At 48.0% G+C, this 22093-nt stretch overlaps 1 protein-coding gene across 1 annotated transcript in view; it reads left to right on the top strand.

Moving 5' to 3' along the window:
• The window catches only part of UTP20 (UTP20 small subunit processome component), a 115551-nt gene that overhangs the window by 57894 nt on the left and 35564 nt on the right, over positions 1-22093 (top strand). The window contains exons 45-51 of the mRNA XM_061564720.1: positions 55-153; positions 1745-1912; positions 3243-3409; positions 12825-12969; positions 14811-14927; positions 16114-16284; positions 18147-18278. Coding sequence (XP_061420704.1) covers positions 55-153; positions 1745-1912; positions 3243-3409; positions 12825-12969; positions 14811-14927; positions 16114-16284; positions 18147-18278 — 999 coding nt within the window. The remainder of the gene's footprint in view (positions 1-54; positions 154-1744; positions 1913-3242; positions 3410-12824; positions 12970-14810; positions 14928-16113; positions 16285-18146; positions 18279-22093) is intronic.

The following is a 22093-nucleotide window of genomic DNA, read 5'->3' as shown; positions in this document are numbered from 1 at the left end:
TCCTCTCAACAATCTGTGCTGCTCACAAACGGCCTCTGCGTTTCTTTGTTGCAGCTGCACGTAATGTCGTTCACGGCACACTATCTCCTGAAGAGCCTGACGGCCAACATGCAGCCGGGACAGCTGGATCCTTGCGTGAACATCTTCGTTCAGGTAACGTGCGCAGTTCCCTCTACAGCCAACACTTTGTCTCCGGTGACTGAAGTACTGACGAGATGTGACGTGTAACTCTGTGGCAAGGACTCTGTAAACGTTTGACCCGGTCTAACAAAGTCGTACGTTTTGTTTTGTTGATCTTGAGACAAGTTTATATTGAAAAGCATCTGGCTGGTTCGGGATGGTGTTTAGGATTGTTTGCGAGTTGAAATCCAAGCCAAAGGTCAGCTCGGCCCACAACAGTGGTTGTCTCATGTGGAGGCAATGTGAAATTTCCACCACTCCCTTTTAAGGCCATGATCCAGTCAGGGAAATTTCAGGCAATCGTTGCCGGAAATCGTCACCGCCAATGGTTGCCGCAGCATTTCCAACCTTACTCATCTCATTGCCAAAAACCAAAAGTATGCCGAAAGTGGCACCGAAACCGAATTTCGGTCGGCCTCTAGTGTTGGCCAATTATTGTTCAGCTTACACATGTTTCATCAAGGCTTGCTTTGATTGTTATGAGAGAATTCTGTCACTATTCCATTAACCACCCAAGTTGTCATAGTGGCTGACGGTTAAGGCATTGCCAGGGATAATTGCCAACAACGATTGCCCAAGTGGATCTTGGTCTTTAGGGCCACAAAATGAGATTGAGCAGGAATGAACACACGTTTATAGTTCACTGTAGGAGCAAACAGGTTACTGCTGCATTAATCAGTGATTTTCACAAATCCACTCTGGCTTTTCGTAAGAACCACAACTGTAATAATAGTCTTACACTTTCAAACACAATAAAACTAACACTTATAGTGCAATTCTAACACTACACGGGTAACTGTTATAGTAACCTTAAATATGTAATTAATGTAACTCTTGTTTCTCCATATTGGCTGATGTTTATTGAGCAACAACTACAATGTTATATTGGGGAGCCAGATAATTGCATCCGTTGCAAGTGCAACAATAACATTTTAACACCTCCCTAATCCGAATGAGGTGGATGTTGGCAGGGATTGATGGCGTCATCATTATCACTCGTCATAATCATCATCACCACGTCACTCTGGTCAGTTTCCCGCATTTTTTATTGATCAATAACATCAGTTGGCCTGTATTTGCAGCACTTACAGAAATATGTTATAAATTACACTGAAGCAACAGTCGTGGCCAGGCATGGCTGCTCTGGCTTCTCACATGAAGTGATGTTGAATGGGCGTTTGTTTAGTTTTTTTCACGTGTGTGATCAATTGTTTGTGAGGGTACATTTATCCAGCAATGTGGCGCTCCATTGTAGTGAGCGACCCACAATTGGAAGCTTGCGAGTTTTAAATTATGGTTGGGGATTGCCTCAGCCCATCATCCCTCCTGGATAAATTAAATGACCGCCACTTTGTGGTCAAATCAACAGTGGTTATCCTATTCATAGACACACTCCTGCCAAAGGAATGAGGAATTCTGATTTCTGGCTTAAAGGGTGTAAACAGCAATTGAGCACCGCTTTAGTGCTCATTTGAGCAAGAGATCACTCTGACTTCTTGTTGTACATTGGTGGATGTGTATGCGTGTCTGTCCATGTCCGTACATGGTTACTCCATCCTGACAGGTGTGTAACGACGAGCTGTTTGGCGAAGTTGCTGAGGAGAAGGAGGTGCAGGGCATCGTGCGGAAGAGCATGGAGGCTCGTAGCTGCAAGAGCTACGACACCTATGAGCTACTGGGACAGTTTGTGAGCTGCAGCCATGTTGCCGCCCTTATCCACCCACTTAAGCAGGTGAGCACGACACGCTTGGTTCTGTGCCACACCACCTATTCTGCTCACTCAGGCAATGTAAAACCAATATCTGCATGCTACATTAAACTACTTGTTTCAATAGATGAACTGCCTGGAGGGAAAATGCATATATGTATATACGTCACCTATTACATATACACGGTAAGGCCTCGACATCCGCGAGGGTTAGGTTCTCGAAAATCGGCGCAAAAGTAGAATTTGCGAATGTAGATACGGTGATTATTTGGTAAAAAGTAGGTTAGGTTCCAGTGTCGACTGAACATACAGGAGAAAATTAAAACGTTTCATAACATTAATTCTGTACTGTACACATAATAATATCTGTATACTTAATTAAATTGTACAATAATACAATAGATAATAAGACAAATAATAACATAAATAAATGATACTGTCAATTTGGAAGTTTTATTTACCTTGGATGATGATGGTGGTCTGATGCTGATAACTACTTCTGCCACACTTTCCCCAATTGCCTATTTATTTGTCTTCATCCGACTGTTGACTCGTGTACCAGGTAATGGCGGCCAACAGCAGACGACGCACCAATCACCCTGAGCGCAAGTCCGCCCAAAAACTACACTTTGATCTAAACTTGTCACTTTTTTCTGCCTTTTTTGCTCTCACTCTTACTTTCTCCCCTCACTTGACGCTTCAATGCCTTGATCAACAAAAAAAAACGACAAATAAGGCAAATGTAGCACGAAAGGCATCGGCACTTGAAGAGAAAAATCCTCACGTTGCCCACAAACCACTGCTATGCTACGAAAGTACAGTTCCCCCTCCCCCATGAATCGAGAATTGTTGAAGGGTAAAAGGTGTGATGGTTAAATTGGTATTCAAATCTAAAATCGCGAATAATTGAATTTCGCGAAAAGAAAAATCCGCAAATGAAGAAGTTTGGGCTGTGCGTATTTGTTTACTTTTAAGGCGGTGTTATAGTGATGAATGTATTGTTGTTTGTGCTTGTGCACCACTGTCCACGCAGTATGACCAAGCAATTTGTTTAAATAGATGGCTAAATGTGTGACCTTTAATTTTTAAGAGGTCCTTACATGAATTAAATAATTTTATGGTTGATTATATTAAAGTAGCCAGGTGGCTTTGTGACAAGATTACTAGATTTCACTCGGAATTGGAAAGTAGTGATATTAAACTCCAGTTAGGGGTTGACTCGGTTTGCAAAATATAACTGGGTCATTCCATCCATTTATTAATTCTACTCATATCCAGAGCATGCACATATCCACGTGGATTAGGTTGGGTTTATGTGGTGTTCAGCAATGTAACCCAACTCTGGTGGAAACAGGTGCTGGAGGGCACGATGAGCCACAAAGTGGCTCACAAGGTGCAGGAGTGCTTGCGCCGCCTGGTTCTGGGTCTGCTCGAGAACTGCCAGCTCACGGGAGACACCTATCTCCTGCTGAGTCACGCCATGATCACGGACAGTCTGCCCATCCTCATCAAGAAAGCCAGGTTTGTGCAGCATCCGCTAAAAAAAACTTGCTTGGCCTTGTTGTTTAACTTCCCTTTCTAGATTTGAAGTTTTTGTGACTGCAAGGATCCATACTCTTGGTTCTTTCGGTAAAGTCACATATAACTTCCCTTTGTTGGCTTGCTTTCCTAACCAAAGCAGTCACTAACTCAGTCAATAAATTAGATTTTACTTACCAACAGATTCACTGTGTTCGTATTCCTGGCAAGAAAGAATCGATTCCATTCAGGATATTTTTTTCATTTCACTAGCTTTAATTACATTCACCCCTCATTACGAGGTAACTCAATGTACGGGATTTCGCTAAAATGTAACTCGCACGTTAAGGAACAAATACAATGTACGTTATATGAAAATCGCATATAAGGGATTTTTAATCCCTAAATTATACTTTTTTTACATTTTGGAGAAAAATCGAACAATGTCCCCATTGTCCTTGTGTACATTTTGTGGTGCATAAAATGTTTTCTGCTTTAAGTGTGCTTTATTACCACGTCTTGGGGCTCAAATATTTTCAATAGGAATGCATCTACAATTATCTAATGGAAGTCAATGGAAATTCCTGTTGCTATATCGCTCTCGTTACTGGAGTTTTGGGCATTAATGTTGAACCTCAAGAAGCCTTGAAGGTGCATTTGTAATTGGTTCTGGAGACACTTTGTAGATGTAACTTCTTTATTACAATACACCACTCCAACAGTCCTGATACACTGTTACAGCCTAGGGACACAGCCTACTTCTATCGTGCCTGACACTGGCTACGCTCTCGGGTCCTCCGGCTACAACTACCCTAGGGGAGGCTACCTGACCCGACCCAGCCATGGTGCGGGTCTAGACTCTGGCTTCCTTGGACCTCGCCCTTACAAGGGCGTAGAGCTGGGTGTCTCATATTCCCACCACTGGCCCGCACAGCGTCCCCGGCCCTTACAAGGATAAGCGGGGCGAGGGGTCGAGGGTCCTAAGCTGGCTGTTCTTCGTACTTCGTCTGCGACTGGTCCCGATCGGCTGGGGAGGTCCCCTTTTATGCCCCTTTGCCCATCGAGGGGTGGCGTTGCGTGAGATCGTAGATCCCCCGCAGCCCCCCCCCCCCCCCCCCCGTTGGTGGCGCCGAGGGGATTAGCTCTCTGGGGTCCTGAAACCCAAGCAGCCCCTCCCCTCTTGGGCAGACACAGCAGCCCAAGAGGGGAGGGGCTGCTGGCGGTACGGGGTACCCTTGCAGATGGACGCCGTCTACGACTGCCGGTAAGCGTGGCCCATCTACGGCACTACACATTCATCTGGCTCTGAGCCTCGAGCAATATTGAACCATGGGTGAATGGCTTAGCAGTAGAATAAGTGCCTTGCAATCTTAAGGTTGTGAGTTCAAATGCTGGTTGGGGGTCGATTCGGCCCATCAGAACTGAGGTGTCAAAATATGAGGACTACTTGGTGGGAAATTCAACAGTGCTTGTCCCCTGAATAGATTCAGTTCCACCACAGCATTGTGGAGTTTCCAGGAGATGAACTACATTCCTGTCAACCCCATATTAGTGCCTACCTTATTACAGATCAATTCAGACCTTATTGGTCACCCTGTGCCTGAAAAATCTCAACGTTCATCCTACAAAGTCCACTCACAAGGTAGAAACGCAAACAAATATACAATGTTTTGTTTTCCCGTATTGAAACGGCTGAACGCCGTATGGACCTGAAAACTAAATTTCCCTGTACAAGAATATGGGTAAACCGTATGGGTTGACAGGTATGGATCTACAACCTGAATGAGCAGGAAATCACTTTGAATTTGAGCATATTGAAGCTGCGCTATTGCATGAATTGGTATGTGTGCAAGTGTGTTTATATATGCAGTGACTATTCATGTCCATATGCTCATCTATGTATATAAGCTTCACATGATACGAGAATGCAGATTATACTAAAATAATACAGTGATCCCTCGTTTATCGCGGTTAATGGGGACCGGAACCCCTCGCGATAGGTGAAAATCCACGAAGTAGGATTGGCCCCCTAGGAATTTCCGTATATGTGTGTGTGGATACCAGAATGTTTAAAATATGTATATTTATACTTTATACATATATTTTACTTAAATCTATTTAATTATAAAACCTTTATATTATACATTCACTCTCTCTCATACGATACGTATTATGGTGTTCTACACTCACCAATGACAGTAGTATCTTGAGACTTGACTCCAGTAATGACGACGACGACGATGACAATGATGATGACAATGACGACGATGACAGACCTGTGCAGTTCGATGAATGTGATGATGAATGATGATGATGATGGTGTTATCTCGCGCCGGGAACCAATCACGTGCCTTGTCTGAGTGCCCGTGGGTATGTACAAAGCCTCTGAGAGAGTTTCTCTTTTTGTCTGGCATCCTGGGAAACTGTTTCTCTCGTGCATCACGATGAAACAATGCTGCTTTCCGCAAATCGGCTGCCGATATGGCGGTATTTTTGAATTTTAATTTTTCAATGAATATTTTTGAAAAATCCGCGATGCACTGAGGCCGCGAAACTTGAACCGCGAAGTGGCGAGGGATTACTGTACTAGCGGGAAGTACCCGGCGTTGCCCGGGCAAAAAGACACACATACATCGACTTACACACACATCGACTTACACACACATCGACTTAGACACACACACAGATCGACGCACACACAAAACAAAGGTCCCCCGTAGTAGCCTGAACAGACTGTAGGGGCAAGTGCTGTTATCGAGCACCTATGAAGGCCAGCACGGCACACGAGGGGGTGGTGTGGCCAACACCACGCCCGGCCGCCTTTGTCTTCCCAGTGGCGATTTTTACACATCGCACTAGGTACTCATTTGAGGCTGAGTCGACCTAGGGGATGCCTAGGACCGGTTCAGATAATCGTCCCCTGATGTTGGCCGTGAGCGGGAATTGAACTCGAATCGCTGGGTTTGTAGCGCAGCGCGCTAACCGCTACGCTACCTCTCAGACACACACACACCGACTCACACACACATCGACTTATACACACAAATGGACTCGCACACACACAGATTGACTCGAACACACATACATCGACTCGCACACACATACATCGACTCACACACACATAGACTTACACACGCACATATGGACTTACACACGCATACATCGACTCGCACAGACATCGACTCACACACACACATGGACTCACACACACACGGACTCACACACAGACTCACACACACATCGACTCAGACACACACACACATCGACTTGCACACACACAACGACTTACACACGCACAGCGACTTACACACGCACATATGGACTTACACACACACATCGACTCACACAGACATCGACTCACACACATCGACTTACACACTTATCGACTTACACACTTCCACCCACACACACATCGACTCACACACACACACATCGACTTACACACTTCGACCCACACACACATCGACTCACACACACACATCGACTCACACACACACACATGGACTTAAACACACACAGCGACTCACAGACACATGGACTTACACATCGACTCACTTACATACATACATTGACTCACACACACATCGACACACACACATACATCCACTCACACGCATACATCCACTCACACACACATACATCGACGTACACACACATCGACTCACACCCATCGCCTCAGACACACACACACCGACGTACACACACACACATCGACTTAAACACACAAATGGACTCGCACACACACAGATTGACTCACACACACATACATCGACTCACACACACATACATCGACTCGCACACACATACATCGACTCGCACACACATACATCGACTCGCACACACATACATCGACTCGCACACACATCAACTTATGCACATCGACTTACACACACATACATAGACTGACACACACATCGACTTACACATGCACACACAGCGACTGACACACACCACACATTGACTTACACATACACATCGACTTACACATATTGACTTGTACATTGACTTACACACACACGCAGCGACTTACACACACACATGGACTTACACATACATACATACATACAGGGTAACGTAAGAGCGGGGCACCCACCAAGGCGTCCTGGAGGGAGCAGAACAGCGGCCTCCTCCTCTGGCCCCCATCGAAACCTGACTCCTTTGGCTGTTAGATTGTGCAAGGGTTTGGCAGTGGTGGCGAAATGCTCAACGAATCGGCGGTAGTAGGAAGCAAAACCAATGAAGCTGCGGACCTCAGAAACCGACATGGGCGTTGGCCATGAACTGACACAGTTCGTCTTCGCGGGATCGGTGGAGATCCCTGAAGAATCGACAATGTGGCCCAAGTACCTCACGGATTTCCGAAGAAGGTGGCATTTCGCCGGTTTAAACTTCAACTTAGCCGATCGCATCCGCAAGAACACCCCTCTCAATCGCTGGAGGTGTTCCTCAAAAGTTTTACTGAAAACAATTACATCGTCGAGGTAAATTAAGCAAGTATCCCATTGCAGACCCGACAAAACCAATTCCATGAGGCGCTGAAACGTCGCAGGAGCGGAATGGAGCCCCATGGGCAAGCGGTTGAACTGGAACAGGCCCCCTGGGGTCCGGAATGCGGTCTTAGGTTTAGACTCATCGTCCAGTGGCAACTGCCAGAATCCCGTCAGTAAGTCAAGTGGAGAAAAATACCGCGCCCCGGACAATGCGTCCAGGGACTCATCCATCCTAGGGAGCGGATATGCGTCAGCCACAGAGATTTTATTAAGGCGACGGAAATCTACACAAAAACGCAAGGACCCGTCTTGCTTCTTAACCAGCACGATAGGTGCTCCCCACGGACTGGATGAGGGCGAAATGATGTCGGCCGTCAGCATGTCATTGACGGCCGATTGAACGTGTTCCTTCTCGGCAGGACTCAGCCGGAAGGGATTCTGCCGGACTGGTGCCGCGTCACCTGTTTCAATGTGGTGGCGTAACAGGTCCGTGCACCCAATATCATATTTGTGCTTGCTGAACACATCGGAGAATTCGATCAGCAGAGCGCGCAGCGCACCCAATTGCACCCTTGACAAATCAGTGGAGTCCGCACACAGCGAATCGACCCATCCAAGGTCATCACCCGATAGAATTTTCTGCGCCGGGATGGGATCAACATGTGCAATAGGGCGCTCTTCCGCAGGGACCCGTGCCGCATGAGCAAGCACGGTGCCCTGCGGAATAACGGCCGGCCGCGAACCAGCATTTAAAACCATAACGAACGGGTCCTCGTCAGCCCGAACCAACGTTTGAGCCACCGCCAAATCCAGACCGCCGACAGCTCTATTCGATGGACCCAAAAGCACGCCTTGTCCCGCAGCCTCTCCACCCAATGGCTTCCGCAACCGGAGGGGTATCAACATCTGCGAACCCGGGGGCACGTGCACCGTCTGTGTCGCTAGCGCTTGGATCATCGCACACGCCGTCCGTATTTCAGTAGGATTAGATAAAAATGAAATACGGCGACCCGATGGCAGCTCAATACAACGTTGATCCACGAGAATTTAAATGGGCATCTTAGCCAAAAAATCTTTGCCCAACAGACAAGGAACCGCTAGGGAAGAGGAGACGAAAACAGGTCCCGCCAATTTAATATCCCCTATGCAAATGGTCGCCCGAATCTGACCGATAATACCCAATGAGCCCCCATTTGCAGCGTAAAATGGCACGTCCACGGGAAGCAGAGGTCGACATTAGACGGGGAGAATGTTATAAATGAGGTCGGAAATTATGGTCGCCGACGCTCCCGTGTCCACCAACACCCTGACCTCGACCCCATCTATGAATCCCGTAACGACCGAGGAACCCGCCGACGCAGCCACTATTCTGTGGCCCAACTCGGACCATTTAACGTCCCCCCGGCCCCGTACGAACCCCCCTCTCCGAACCGAATCCCCGACCCCCAATCGCACATCCTCCGCCGCAAAGCGACGGCCCATGTGTGTCGTGTATGTAGGCCGAGCATGTGAAGTGCCGCGACTTGCCGGGGGTAGTTGGGACGACTTGGGGCCTTGGTCGTTGTCCAGCCAAGGTCCCGTGGCACGCTGACGTGGAGCGCGGCACCCGGACGCCACGTGGCCCCGAAGGCCGCAGTTGTAGCACGTGATGAGGGACATCGGAGGTCTCGGTTGCTCCAGCTTGCGGGCCGATAGCAGAGGCGAACGACCCCTCGACCTCCAATCCCCCGGTCGTGCTGCAGCGAACGCCTCCTCCCGTGGGTGAACGACCTGGGGCTCGGTGACCACCGTGGCCGGAGCTGAGACCGCGGCAGCAGTGCAGACGACCACCTGTTTCCGCTTCAGGACCTCGTGCGCCTGGATACTCGTTGCAACACGCAACGAACATATGTCGACTTCGTCGGCTGTGTTGATGGGGACCCCCAGGTCGTGCGCCAACTTCAGCAGTTCCAAAACCATAGCGTCCTGCCCCTCCTCGTCCATACGAGGGAACGCGGCGTCCGCGAGGGCCAACAACGCCGTGCGGTAGGCGAGCGCGGTCTCCGTGTCCGCCTTCCGTCGTTCGTAAAATTGGTGGCGGCAGGCCGAAGGTGGGCCGTACACCTTGGCCATGAGGCCCAGAGCAGCCTTGAGCGTGGAGCGGGCCGATCTCGGTGCAGACCTGTAGGCCGCGAGCGCGGCGTCGTCCAACATGGCAGGCAGTGCCCGCAGCGCCGTAGCGTCGGACCAGGCCGACATCTCTTGATGGGCGAGAAATCTTCGCTGGAATGCGCCCCAGTCACCCCCTTCCGCTTTGAAGGCTGTCAACGCGGGAAGACGCTGCTGGAAAATCATGTCGTCCTCCGCCTCGTGACTCTCCCGCGCCGCACCGTCGACATGCAAAATGGCGGCCCCTGTGGCGGGTGGCTGATGGCGGCCCGTAGCGGCCGCTGATGACGTGAGCGGCAGAGATTGTAGGACCCCCGCCACGTGTTGCTCGCGATTCCCGCCAACAGATGGTCGATCGGCAGAAATGGCTGGGAATTTCAAAGTTATTTTGGCGGGAATCTGCAACGCGACCCCTTTCAATGTCCGTCGGCGTTCTTGCTCCTCCAGCCGTGGTGATCTCCGCTAGGATGGACGCCGCGGCGAGTAGCAGCTCTGCCAGGCGGGAGTGCGCGTCGCGGAGTCCGGCATCAGCCCCCAGCGGCTCGTTGGGCGCCCATGAGGGGTCCTGTGGCGCCGGCATGTCCTCCTCTTCTCCCCCCGATGCCTGCTGGCCCGAGTCGGTCGTGGTTTTCCTCCCGGTCACGCTCGTGAGTCCGATGAGTCTTCCTGGTATCCATGGCAGGAAGACTGTTTCACTCCTGACGCCAGTTGTAGTATTGTAAATTACGGCGGGAGACCACTTGACGGGTAGCACACTTTATTAACTCTTTCCTTGGGCACAATGACACGTGTGGACAACTACAGCTCTTCCTTAGCCACAATAACACGTGTGGACACTACAGCTCACGCTACACGTTCCACCCGGCTACACACACAGGCTCTCCAGCCCCGTAGCTTCCAGGGGAACCTACAGACCCACCCCAGCTTGGGTATGGGTCACGACCACTGGGTCCCGTGGCCCGGCCCTCACACGGACGTCCGGCCCCGGGTCCCAAGGTCCCGCCTCTGAGCCACACAGGGTCCCGGCCCTTACAAGGACAGCGGGACTAGGGGTCTCAGGGCCCTACCTCTTCCTCCTCCGTCTTCCGTCTTCACTGGTCACGAACTCCTCGAGCGCCCGCGCGCACCGCCTTATATAGCCCTCCGCTCCTGAGGAGACGGAGCCTATGCGGACCGCGATGTGAGCACCCACCCTAGTCGACCAATCAGCGACGCGCTGCCATACGATTCGTTTTCCCAGGGCGTGTTACCACCACACAACCAATCACCCCGCGCTGCCACACGATCACTCCCTGTCAGCGCGCGTCACCAACACACAGCCAATCACCACCACATAACCCATGACTCCGCGCTGCCCTATGATCCCTCACCGTCAGCGCGCGTCACCGACACACAGCCAATCACCACGCGCTGCCACACGATCCCTACTGCCAGCGCGTATCACCACTACACATACATCGACGTACACACACATTATTACTTTTATATTTACTACGTTTTTAAATAGTTTTCTAAGTGATTTTAGCGAAAGAACCAAGGAAGAGGGGAAATGCACGCGTGTATAATAAGTAAGTAATTAAGAGCGGTGACAATGGTGTTCCGCCATTTATGTGCAAACATTTGCCTCGAGCAAAAGCAGTAAATAAATGAAAGTTAACGAATAATAAATACACTTATCCTACCTGTAACTATGAGCAGATGCGCACCAATTAAGCCTAATTGACATAATGTTACTGCTCCAACCCCTGTACTGAGGGGGCAAGTGTAAATATGTTAGAATGAAGACGTAATTGCATTTAGTATATTTATTTGTTTTCCCCTGTGCAGCAAGTGACATTACGTGGCTGCTTATGCCTCAAGAGTACAGAAAAGGCTATTATTCCCCTAAACTTGTTTTTTTTTGAGCAGGACAGTGACATTTAGAATTGTACCTATTTTCAAAGAGAAAACTTGTACATAAGTGTCATTCCCTCACATAAAGACGTGGTCGCAAAAGCAAAGTTTGTGGGGAATAGTAGCCAATTTCAAAATAGAACATAGTACTCAGGGTTAAAAATCGTGTTACTAAGATGAACTAATCCCTTGTCATAAAATATTTCATAATAGGAATAGTAATGAGTAAACAGTCATGGTAATGTTTGAAGGGAGTTGTAAATCTGTGTATTACCTTGCGCAGTGTCCACACGAATAAGAATTCCCCCCTGCCCCCCACCTAACGCTTGTGCCTTGGTAGGGGCGCGCATGCGCAGATGCGTGCTTTGGCGCACGCCCGGAGGTGCAACGTAATAAATAAATAATAATGAACAGCACTAAATCGCTAATTAAAGTACTTTAAAGGTGACAGACACGAAATCGGAATAGCGCTGGCTCACCACGGGGCTTATGCTGTGTTACCTGGGTACTTTTTTAAAACATAAACCCCACTGTTCGCAAACCAAATCCCTCGCAAGTGTCGGCCACACACAGACAGACAAAAAATGCCTGTCATAGATTAGAAGATTATCTACCAGACATTGCAACGTCACAATATACGTGCCGCTGACTTTCTGGCACAGATACAACATTCATACAGCTGTGCAGTCAGTAGTAGTGGCTCCCTGTAGAAAACGATATCAATAAACGCCAGCTTATTGTTAGCTTAGGCAATGTACGTGATACGTTAATCTTCGTACGGTTACAGCGCTTATAAGCCTTCATGTGCCAAAGGACCCAGGTGAAGTTCGTGTTAATGACGTGGCGTGTGTGTGTGTGCGCGTGCGATTGCTGTATGCGGAGTGCAGTAAGGACCGCGTAGCAGCGCTCTCGGCCCCGAACGCGCGGCCCCCCAGCTGCCTGCTGCTGCCTCCGACCCCAACGCGTGGCGGGGAAAAGGCGGCGGTCAACGCACGCACCAACGTGCACATCCTAGTGGAGTTTGGCCTGCAGGTCTGTCCGCACGCTCCGCGTCTCACTGCGCGCCGGTGCCACCGTGCGGTTGTCAGACCTGCGCCCGCCCGTGAGCGCGTGTACCGGTGGAGGTCTGGCAGCTGCGCAATAGAGCAGGCATGCCGATATGACATTCTCATGTTGCAACTGAATTCTCCACTATCCGAGTAATTACGTATGGCCAGAACATGTTTGGCTTTCAGACAAAATAAACTGTGTTTTTTCAATGAAGACCAATTTTATTTTGCATCCTATACTATAAATAGGCCTCTATTCAACTCATCCTGCGATTTCTTTGAACAACTTGCAATAATGAAACCGAACTGGAGCAAACTTCACAAAGGTGTCTCGCATTCCCTCAACCTTATGTTCAGTCCGACTGCATTGGTGACGCGGCCCAGTGGGTTGCGCATTCGCCACTTTTTGCAGAGGCTCACGGTTCACAGCCAGCGGATGTCCTGGTTCACACCGAAGGTGTAAGAACTCTCGTACAACGCGCCATTGCTTCACAGTGGACATGAAAGATCCCGTGACGTCATTCACAAGAGTGGGCCGTTGTGTGCTGGCATCAGGGTCCCGATTTGAATTTTTCCCGCAAATGACTCAAATGGGATTACACACAGCAGCAATCATCGCCCCCCTACTGGCAGAATAATACCCCAGGTCACTCTTGTAAATGAGTCTATCCTGGTGTCTTGAATTCTCAGCTGGTTAAACAAAATAAACCTGAACTTGAACCATAATAAGTACCAGCAAAAGTCATTAAATAAATAGGAAGCTACAGGTCTACCTCGATTTACGAACATTCGGTTTACGAAGTTTCGCGTGAACGCAATTGACAAATTATGGACACATTTAGATTGATGAAATTTATTTCCGCATTCTCGAAATTTTGCTACGGCCACGAAATCAAGCAAAGAAGCCACTTGGGGGGTTGTGTCGTTTATGCCTCCACATCACCTCTGCAGTGATTACAATCTGCAGTATTTTTGGTGCATTCTCTAAAAGGTTAATTCTATTTGTTTTAAATAAATTATAATTCAGTGTTTTTGGTTCTTTCGGTAAAGTCACGTAGAAGGAAAATAATAAAAATAAAACATAATAAAATAATTCTCACGACGTTTCGGCCACAACGCAAGCAGCCGTCAGGTGGAGAACAGGTCTGTCAAGTAGACAATCCGAATGGCACGCCCCAGGCTTGGAGCGACTATTTATGCTTAGAGTCGCGGCATCTCTTCAGAAAGGTGAGAGACTCGATTAGCTGAGCCTTCTTATCCCGGAGCTTGTTGAAGCATCTTAAAGTTTTGTGGAAACCCACCCCGTAGTGGAGGTTAAATTTCGATTTAAAGCTTTCGTGACTGCAGGGATTCATCTTCTTGGTTCTTTCGGTAAAGTCACGTAGATGGAAAATAATAAAATAATAAAAATGAAACATAATAAAATAATTCTCACGACGTTTCGGCCACAACGCAAGCAGCCGTCTTCACGTTTCTGAAGAGATGCCGCGACTCTAAGCATAAATAGTCGCTCCAAGCCTGGGGCGTGCCATTCAGACTGTCTACTTGACAGACCTGTTCTCCACCTGAAGACGGCTGATTGCGTTGTGGCCGAAACGTCGTGAGAATTATTTTATTATGTTTTATTTTTATTATTTTATTATTTTCCTTCTACGTGACTTTACAGAAAGAACCAAGAAGATGAATCCCTGCAGGCACGAAAGCTTTAAATCGAATTATAATTCAGTGGTTTTATTATTCATGCTGTGAGCTCATTTCTAGATATTTCCATCGTTGCCTTAAGTACGTGCTTTACTGAAGTAATCTGTTTTTGTTAATTTTCAGGTTTTGCATCTGACACTGAAGAGGTCGAAGGTGAAAATGACTGAGAAGAAAGTCTTGGAAATGGTGGACCCGTTTGTTTTGCTGCTGTGCGACTGTTTGGACTCCAAACACGTCAAGGTGCCCGTGCCCTCCCACACAGCAGAGCTGCCACTTGCAGCACTCGCGGACTCGCTCCTGTCGTTCGCTCACCGGCGGCTAGTCGCCTCCCTATCACTCTTCTATCGCTACGACCAAAATTACTGCAGCTATTAACTTCTCTCATTGATTCCATCAGCAATGTCAAGGAATTCAGCCTAAAAGACTGTTTATCTCAACTATACCTTGTTCAGCCACCACGCTACATATCCCAACAACTCGCTTACCCATTATTCTTAGTTGTTTCTTTTTTCACACTATTGTTATGTAGGCCAGGCTTAGTCACAAACCGTACCTCTCCATAGCAAAGGCTCAGCCTCTTAAGCCTCACCTTACCATATTAATAAAAAAGTGTGCCGTACTTGGCCCTTCCCCCCTCTCCAACCATTATATATACGGAGTGGTAGCTCTTGTAATCTCTCATTTACTTGATACAGCTGTCGTGGCTGTGACGGTTCCTACTGAAGACGGAAGCTTGTGTTGCCTCCGAAACGTCGTGATTTTTATTTTATTTTACTTTTATTAATTTTAATGTTTTACCTACGTGACTTTACCGAAAAAAACCTAAGAATATGAATCCTTGCAGTCACGAAAGCTTCAAATCTAGAATCGCTTACCCAGTCACAACACACCCACTCACCATGCACTTATGCACTCACCCACTCACCCTATTTGCAGGTCACAACGCTAATTGTTTAGCTTCTTTCCTTGCACTGCTCTACTTTGAAATCTCCCATTATATATTTGTTACTGGCGACTAGATATGTTGGGGCCTTTGCCCAGAAACTGTTTAAAAATTAAAAAAATTGATTTTATCTTGTAATGTTTGCTGCCCACCCCAAGTGCTCCATTTCTGTCTCTACTCGGGGTATAACAATGAGTAAAATAAATAATCCATATCTACTTATGATGATACATGCTTCAAATGATCTGTGAATGCTTATGATTTCCATATGCTGTATGCAGTCACTAGAGATGCTGTAATGCACGGTAATTAATTGTTGAATCGAATCGTGACCACAAATTACTGCCCTTCACTGTTCCACCTGACAATCCTTTTTGCCCCCTTCATCCGTTCCCCTTGACCCATCCCTCAAAACTTCCCTTTTTGGTCTTTTTTTTCTCCACCACATGCCACACCGCCCGCGCCCCGTGTCTCCTCTGGCAGGTGGTAGCGAGCGCCCTGCGGTGTCTGGCCTGGTCGCTGCGCTGCCCCCTCCCTTCCCTGGGGAGGCTCGCCGACCGCCTCACCAAGCAGCTTTTCCTCCTGCTCAAAAACTACGCGTGCGCCGGCGCTGCCAAGGGGGACAACTTCGAGATGATCCTTTCCTGCTTCAAGGTCAGGCGCTGCGCTGCACCTCGCTGCTGTGCGTTGAGTGAACAAACGAGCCTGTGATCCTCTGCATTAAAGTAAAAGGTGTAGCCCTACAATTGCTGGCTGATGTCACCACTGCAGACGGAAAGGCCTCTTCTAAAAGGGGATTCATACTCTTTGATTCTTTCGATAACGTCACGTAGGTATAAATAAAATAAATCACGATGTTTCGGGCGCAACACAAGCGTCCATCATCTGATCATCTGATGGACGCTTCCATCATCTGATCATGGACGCTTGTGTTGCACCCGAAACGTCGTGATTTATTTTATTTTATACCTATGTGACTTTACCGAAAGAACCAAAGAGTATGGATTCCTGCAGTCACGAAAGCTTCAAATCAAGATAGAAGGGGATTCTATCGAGAGCTTCTTGAGTGTATTTTAGCCAACGTTTTCGTGCTGGCCAGATGTCTCAGAAGAGGTTGTATTAGTTACCACAGTTGACCCCAGCACACATGACCTTCCAATCGGCTAACTGAGATTTACCCATTTATCGAATCACAGTATATGTGTGGAGAATTAAGACCACGTGTCTATTGCTTCAGCTGCTGCGCCGAGTGATTCCTATTTAATGGCTCTTTGTTACGACAATGTCCAGACCGTTCACTTCACTGTGCGAATTGGTGAGGTGCTGCGATGCACGAGGTGGACAACACTTCACGTATACCAAGTGGGGTTATTATTACTTCCCTAGCATACGATTTGTTCCAGTGAGGACAGATAAATGTTCTGACTAAATATTTTTTTCTCTCCCAGAGGACGTATGTATATTGAACTTTTTTCACACCGTAGAATGTACACATCCTACATAAATGGTGTGAAATGACAAAAACTCGGTGTCAACTTTTTGTATGTGGCAGAAAAATCTGGAGGCCCGTGTCACAGAGTGGCTGAGAGTGCTTGGATAGTGAACAGCTTCTTTAATAGTGACGTTTCAGAAATTTTTACAGCCGCCTTGGTAAATGTGTCTTTCTTGGCAAAAGTGTTCGTCAGTAAATTATTTAGCCTTTCCATTATCCTCATTGGTGTCGTTATCTAAGTCCAGGTGATTTGGAGCCTATGAGCGTGTGTCTCCTTAAATATTTAATCGTGCCTAAAGGACCTGGACACTGCCATTCCTGCTGATTCAGTTTTTTTTGGAAAGATGTCTTTGATTCGCTCAAAACCACTTCTAAAGTATGCACTTATTTGTATATATGCTTTTATTACTTTAAATTTACCAATAATATATCATCTACTCTTTGGGTCTTTCGTTAAGGCCATGTGGCTTTACCAAAAGACCCAAAGAATATGAATTTCTGCAGTCACGAAAGTTTGAATATATAATCTGTTTACCAATGGCTATAAACGCTCATGTGGGCAGTGGACTGAGCACAGTACTGAACTACATAATAAGTATAGATGGGCAATGGATTACTGAGCATCCTTTTTCGGTACTTACCATGTTACGATCCACCATCCCATCTTTTTGCTTCGATTTAAGTACTTTCGATTTACGTTCTGGTTTTCAGGAACACATCCTGGGCGTAAACCAGGGTATGGCCTGTACATGAAAATAAAACTAAATTATAAAGCCAGGCACTTTTCTGTTTTATAATTATCATGGACTTATGCAAAGGTGAAGTGCTTTTATTACCAAGTCTATAACACAGGTTAGTTTGGGTTGTATTTGTTTTCCTTTTAGCATTACCATAGAGGGCAATCAATGATGCTAGACAACCTTTATAGAGCAATGTACACGTTTAGACATGCTAGCATTTAGATCCTTTTGAATCAGACGAAAAGTAACATTGGATGGGGCCATTGTGGTTTTGTGTGCCTCAGGTGATGACGGTGCTTGTGCGCCACATGGAGAAGAGCCAGCTCACAGAGAAGCAGCTTCAGGTGCTGCTGGGGTATGCGGAAGAGGACATCCATGACTCATCTCGCCAGGCCACAGCCTTCGGACTCCTCAAGGTAATCCATTACAGAAGTGTTTTTTGGGTTAGATTGCGTAAATATAAATGCGTCGTCAAACCCACCACCACCCGACACAGTCAATTAGTAAGGTTTGTCACGTAAAACAAAATGTGCCCATTCGTTACTAGTTCAGCACACTGGTTGTGTGTTGGAGAGTAAACCCACAACATTTACAATTCGAGTATCATGACATTTTGCCAGTAATTAAAACTAGCATCATCAGGCGACAGCCAGAGCTGTGGAGGAATAAATAGGAGGGGGTAAATGTGATGTCGTTACTTGTGAGTCAATCAGGTGTGAAGACCAGAGGGGGAGGGCTAATGTTTTCATACAAATTACAATGGATGACCATTAGCGGTTGGGTTATTTATAAGGTAATCAAAATACATAATGTGCATGCACAATGTGCTTGTGCAATGCACATCAATTATGCATGCACATTATGTATGCACACCATGCCTACATATCATGTCGCTTTGTTGGGTGCAAGAAATCGCAATACCTGTTTTTGGCTGCTCACAGTTAATCACCATCGACATATGGACAGGTTTTGTGAGTTGAGATTATTTAGAAATTCAATGTGTATCTTTACCGTGTAGCTAGACCACCAATGTGTTATCCACATATCTAAACCAAACAGAGGGTTTTAGTGTGCTTGAAGCTATTGCTTTTGTTTTAAAGTCTTCCATGTACAAATTTGCAATAACAGGAGACAAACGAGAGCCCATTGCTGCTCCTTTTGTTTATCGACGTCACTTTTCCACAAGAAATCGGTGTTCTTTAGTCTGCTCAGCTCGTCGTGGGATATATTTGGCTAAACCTGTTTAGCCAAGAGTATCGAGTTATTTAATTGACTGGAACCCTTGTATGTTCCAACGTTTTCCTCAAGGTAAACCGGCATGCTCAAAGCAAGTCGCCTTTCCTAGGATAGAGCATTGGGTAAAATTACTTCCTGCACAATTAAATGGGAAATTGAAGGAAAAAATAATTTGAGATGTTGAGAACTATCTCACAATATACCAATACTTGTAACATTTATATCCAGCTGCGTGGCATTGTAGTTGTTAAGAGCATGTGAATTGCAATGAGAATGGTCGTGCATTCAACTCAAAAAGGCCATTCAACGGCCCCATGGTAACTCAAGCCACCCTTGATCGATCTAAATTTTCAGGGTCATCTTCCCTAAAAAGTCAATCCCAAGCAAGCAAGGAATAGCAATGGACCTTGATACAAGAACTGGTCCCGTCATTTTGATATCTCCAATGCACACCTCCGCTGTTATTTTCCCAATGATGCCCAATGAGCCGCCGTTTGCGGCAAAGCACGGAGCCCCGACGGGACATAGGGTACGACTTTTAGGGGGCAAGATGTTAAAAATAAACTCGGAAATGATAGTCGTTGACACACCAGTATCGACAAGCATTCTGATTTCAACCCCCTCTATCAATCCGATAACAGTGGATGAACCTGCGGTCGCGGCAGCCACTCTATGGGCCAACTCCGACCACTGACCCGGTCGGAGCGACCAGTCAGCCTGAGCAAATTGCGAACCCTCACGCACCGACGCACGACGGGAATGAAAACCGACCGAACGCGATGAGTGAGGTGGATTCAGGGGCCGAGTGTGTGATGTGTCGCGATTCGCCTTCGGGTATAGTGGAGTGGAGGATGGTCGGGCGGACGACGGCGGCGGTCCGTGGAGGCGTCGTTGTGGAACGCGACAGCCCAACGAGACATGCCCCGGCAGGCTGCACTTTTAGCACATGACAAGCCCGTTCCCAGGACGAGGAGAGGTCTTTCACCCTTGAAGTTGTTCATACCATCGCACCATGCCATCCCCTCGCCAGCCTCCGCCTTGAGTCGATGCGCAGGCTTGGACGGGCTCCACCTCTTTGGATGTATCGCGCGCATCACGGGGCGCGGTACACACCGCCAACTCTTTATGTCGTTGCAAGAGCAGGTGTGCCTCGATGCATCTTGCAACCTTGAGAGAAGACAACTCGTCTTCGTTGACAGCCGGCAGGACGATGTGGAGGTCCTTTGCCAACATCAACAATCTCTCGAGGACCAGCGAGTCGACTCCATCGTGGTCCATTTTCAGGAAGGCCTCCCTCCTCCCCGCGGAGCGAACTTGTGCCGCACATTTGATGGCAGTTCGTAGATTGACGTCATTTGAGCAAATGCTTGATGTCGCGTGGCCCTCTCCGACGGCGGGCAGCGCTTTCAGCGCCTCTGCCTCCATCCACCCCGCTTCGTGAATCTGCGCTTGAAGGCAACCCAAGTCGCCTTTAGCGACGGAAAATTATTTAACAAAGGACAGTCTTCACCTGAGAGATGGGATGTCAACAGGCGAACTCAACGCAGTCACAGATTTGGTGGGCTCTTAACTCCACTCCGCAAGCAAAATGGCGGCCGCTTGCGCAGGCTGCGCCACATAGGTTTCCGTTGGCGGGAAAGATGCAACGGGATGCTCGATCCCGCACGGCTCCGGTGCTCTCTCTTCCACTACTGGCTCTTCGCGGTCAAGCTCCGCGACGATCGACGCCGCAGCTTCGAGGAGTTCAGCGAGGCGGGAGCGGGCTCTGCGGCACTCCTTCCCCGACGGCGATGAGCTGTCGCTTGGATGGGCAACGCGATGCTCCGCCGACGGCGCCTCACTCCCTTTCTCCGGGGTCGCCATCCCTGGGGCTGTTTGAGGAATTTCGCCTTCATCGTCCTCGTCATTCGATGTCCTGGTATATTGTCTGTATCGTGTAAACATAACCTAACTCGGCTACGTTACTAATAAAATAACGTTTGGCCAGACTTACTCTTGGAGGCAACACATTTATTTAACACCAACACACGGGGTAACTTCCCCTTAACAGAATAACAACCTACGTGGTGACCACCAGGCTAACTACACTAATTACAACGTAACTGCTACTACGGACTGGACCACAGCTCGGGTCCAGGTCCACTTGTTGGAGACTCGGTAGAACGTAGAATGTAGACGAAAGTTTCTTCGGGATGAACAACAACGCCGATCCCTCTGGGGGACCCGGCTTATATTCTCTTGCGGCGTGGCTGGCTCCGCCCTTGGCCACGACCATCTTCCAGAATCCTCGAGCAGGATTTGGACCCTGATCACGTGACCACCCCTAGGCCCCACTTGGGGCCCCCTTGTAGACTTAACCGGTCACGTGTCCTCTCGGGTCTACCAGAGTGCCATGGCCGATAATAACCTAATTCCTACAGCCGGCACTTCCACACCCTATCCTGTAGGGCTGGCACTGCACGCCAGGCGTGGTACTATTCAGCGCTTTCAATCAGCGCTGACCGAGCCCCTCTAGGGCCGGTAATACACCCACACCGTAGTGGTATCCGCGATGTCAATACACCGCACGCCGTGCCTCCCTAGGGCCGGCACTACACAGTGGCATCCCGCGATGTCATTGCACAAGTGAAGCAGTGACAATGAAGCAAACCATAGAAATGTACTACATTCATGAGCTGTAATTCAGTAGGGTGTGTAAATGTACACACTTCCTGTATATTATAACGTTTTAAGTTGTGGTCTGCAGGGCCGTGGCACTCATGAACCATTGTGATCTCTTCATATAGCATCTTAAACTGTTCCTCACGCAGTGCTGCGCTGTCGCAACTGATCCGTGAACGTGTGGGGAAACAATTTAAGACTTGTCAGGGTTTCGTGGCAGCACAGCAAGTGGATGCATTTCCACCTATACGGGGATTGTCGGGTTATCTTCGGGCACTCTGGTTTTCTCCATCGTGTTTGTCAACCCGCTTCCCGTGTCGTGTCGAGGAGGTGC

Source organism: Lethenteron reissneri, chromosome 33 (genome assembly GCF_015708825.2).
Source record: "Lethenteron reissneri isolate LAM-NWPU_2019-01 chromosome 33, ASM1570882v1, whole genome shotgun sequence".
NCBI classification, from domain to species: Eukaryota; Metazoa; Chordata; class Hyperoartia; order Petromyzontiformes; family Petromyzontidae; genus Lethenteron; species Lethenteron reissneri.
Note: the sequence above shows the minus strand (reverse complement) of the source record. Positions and strands in the feature narration are given on the sequence as shown.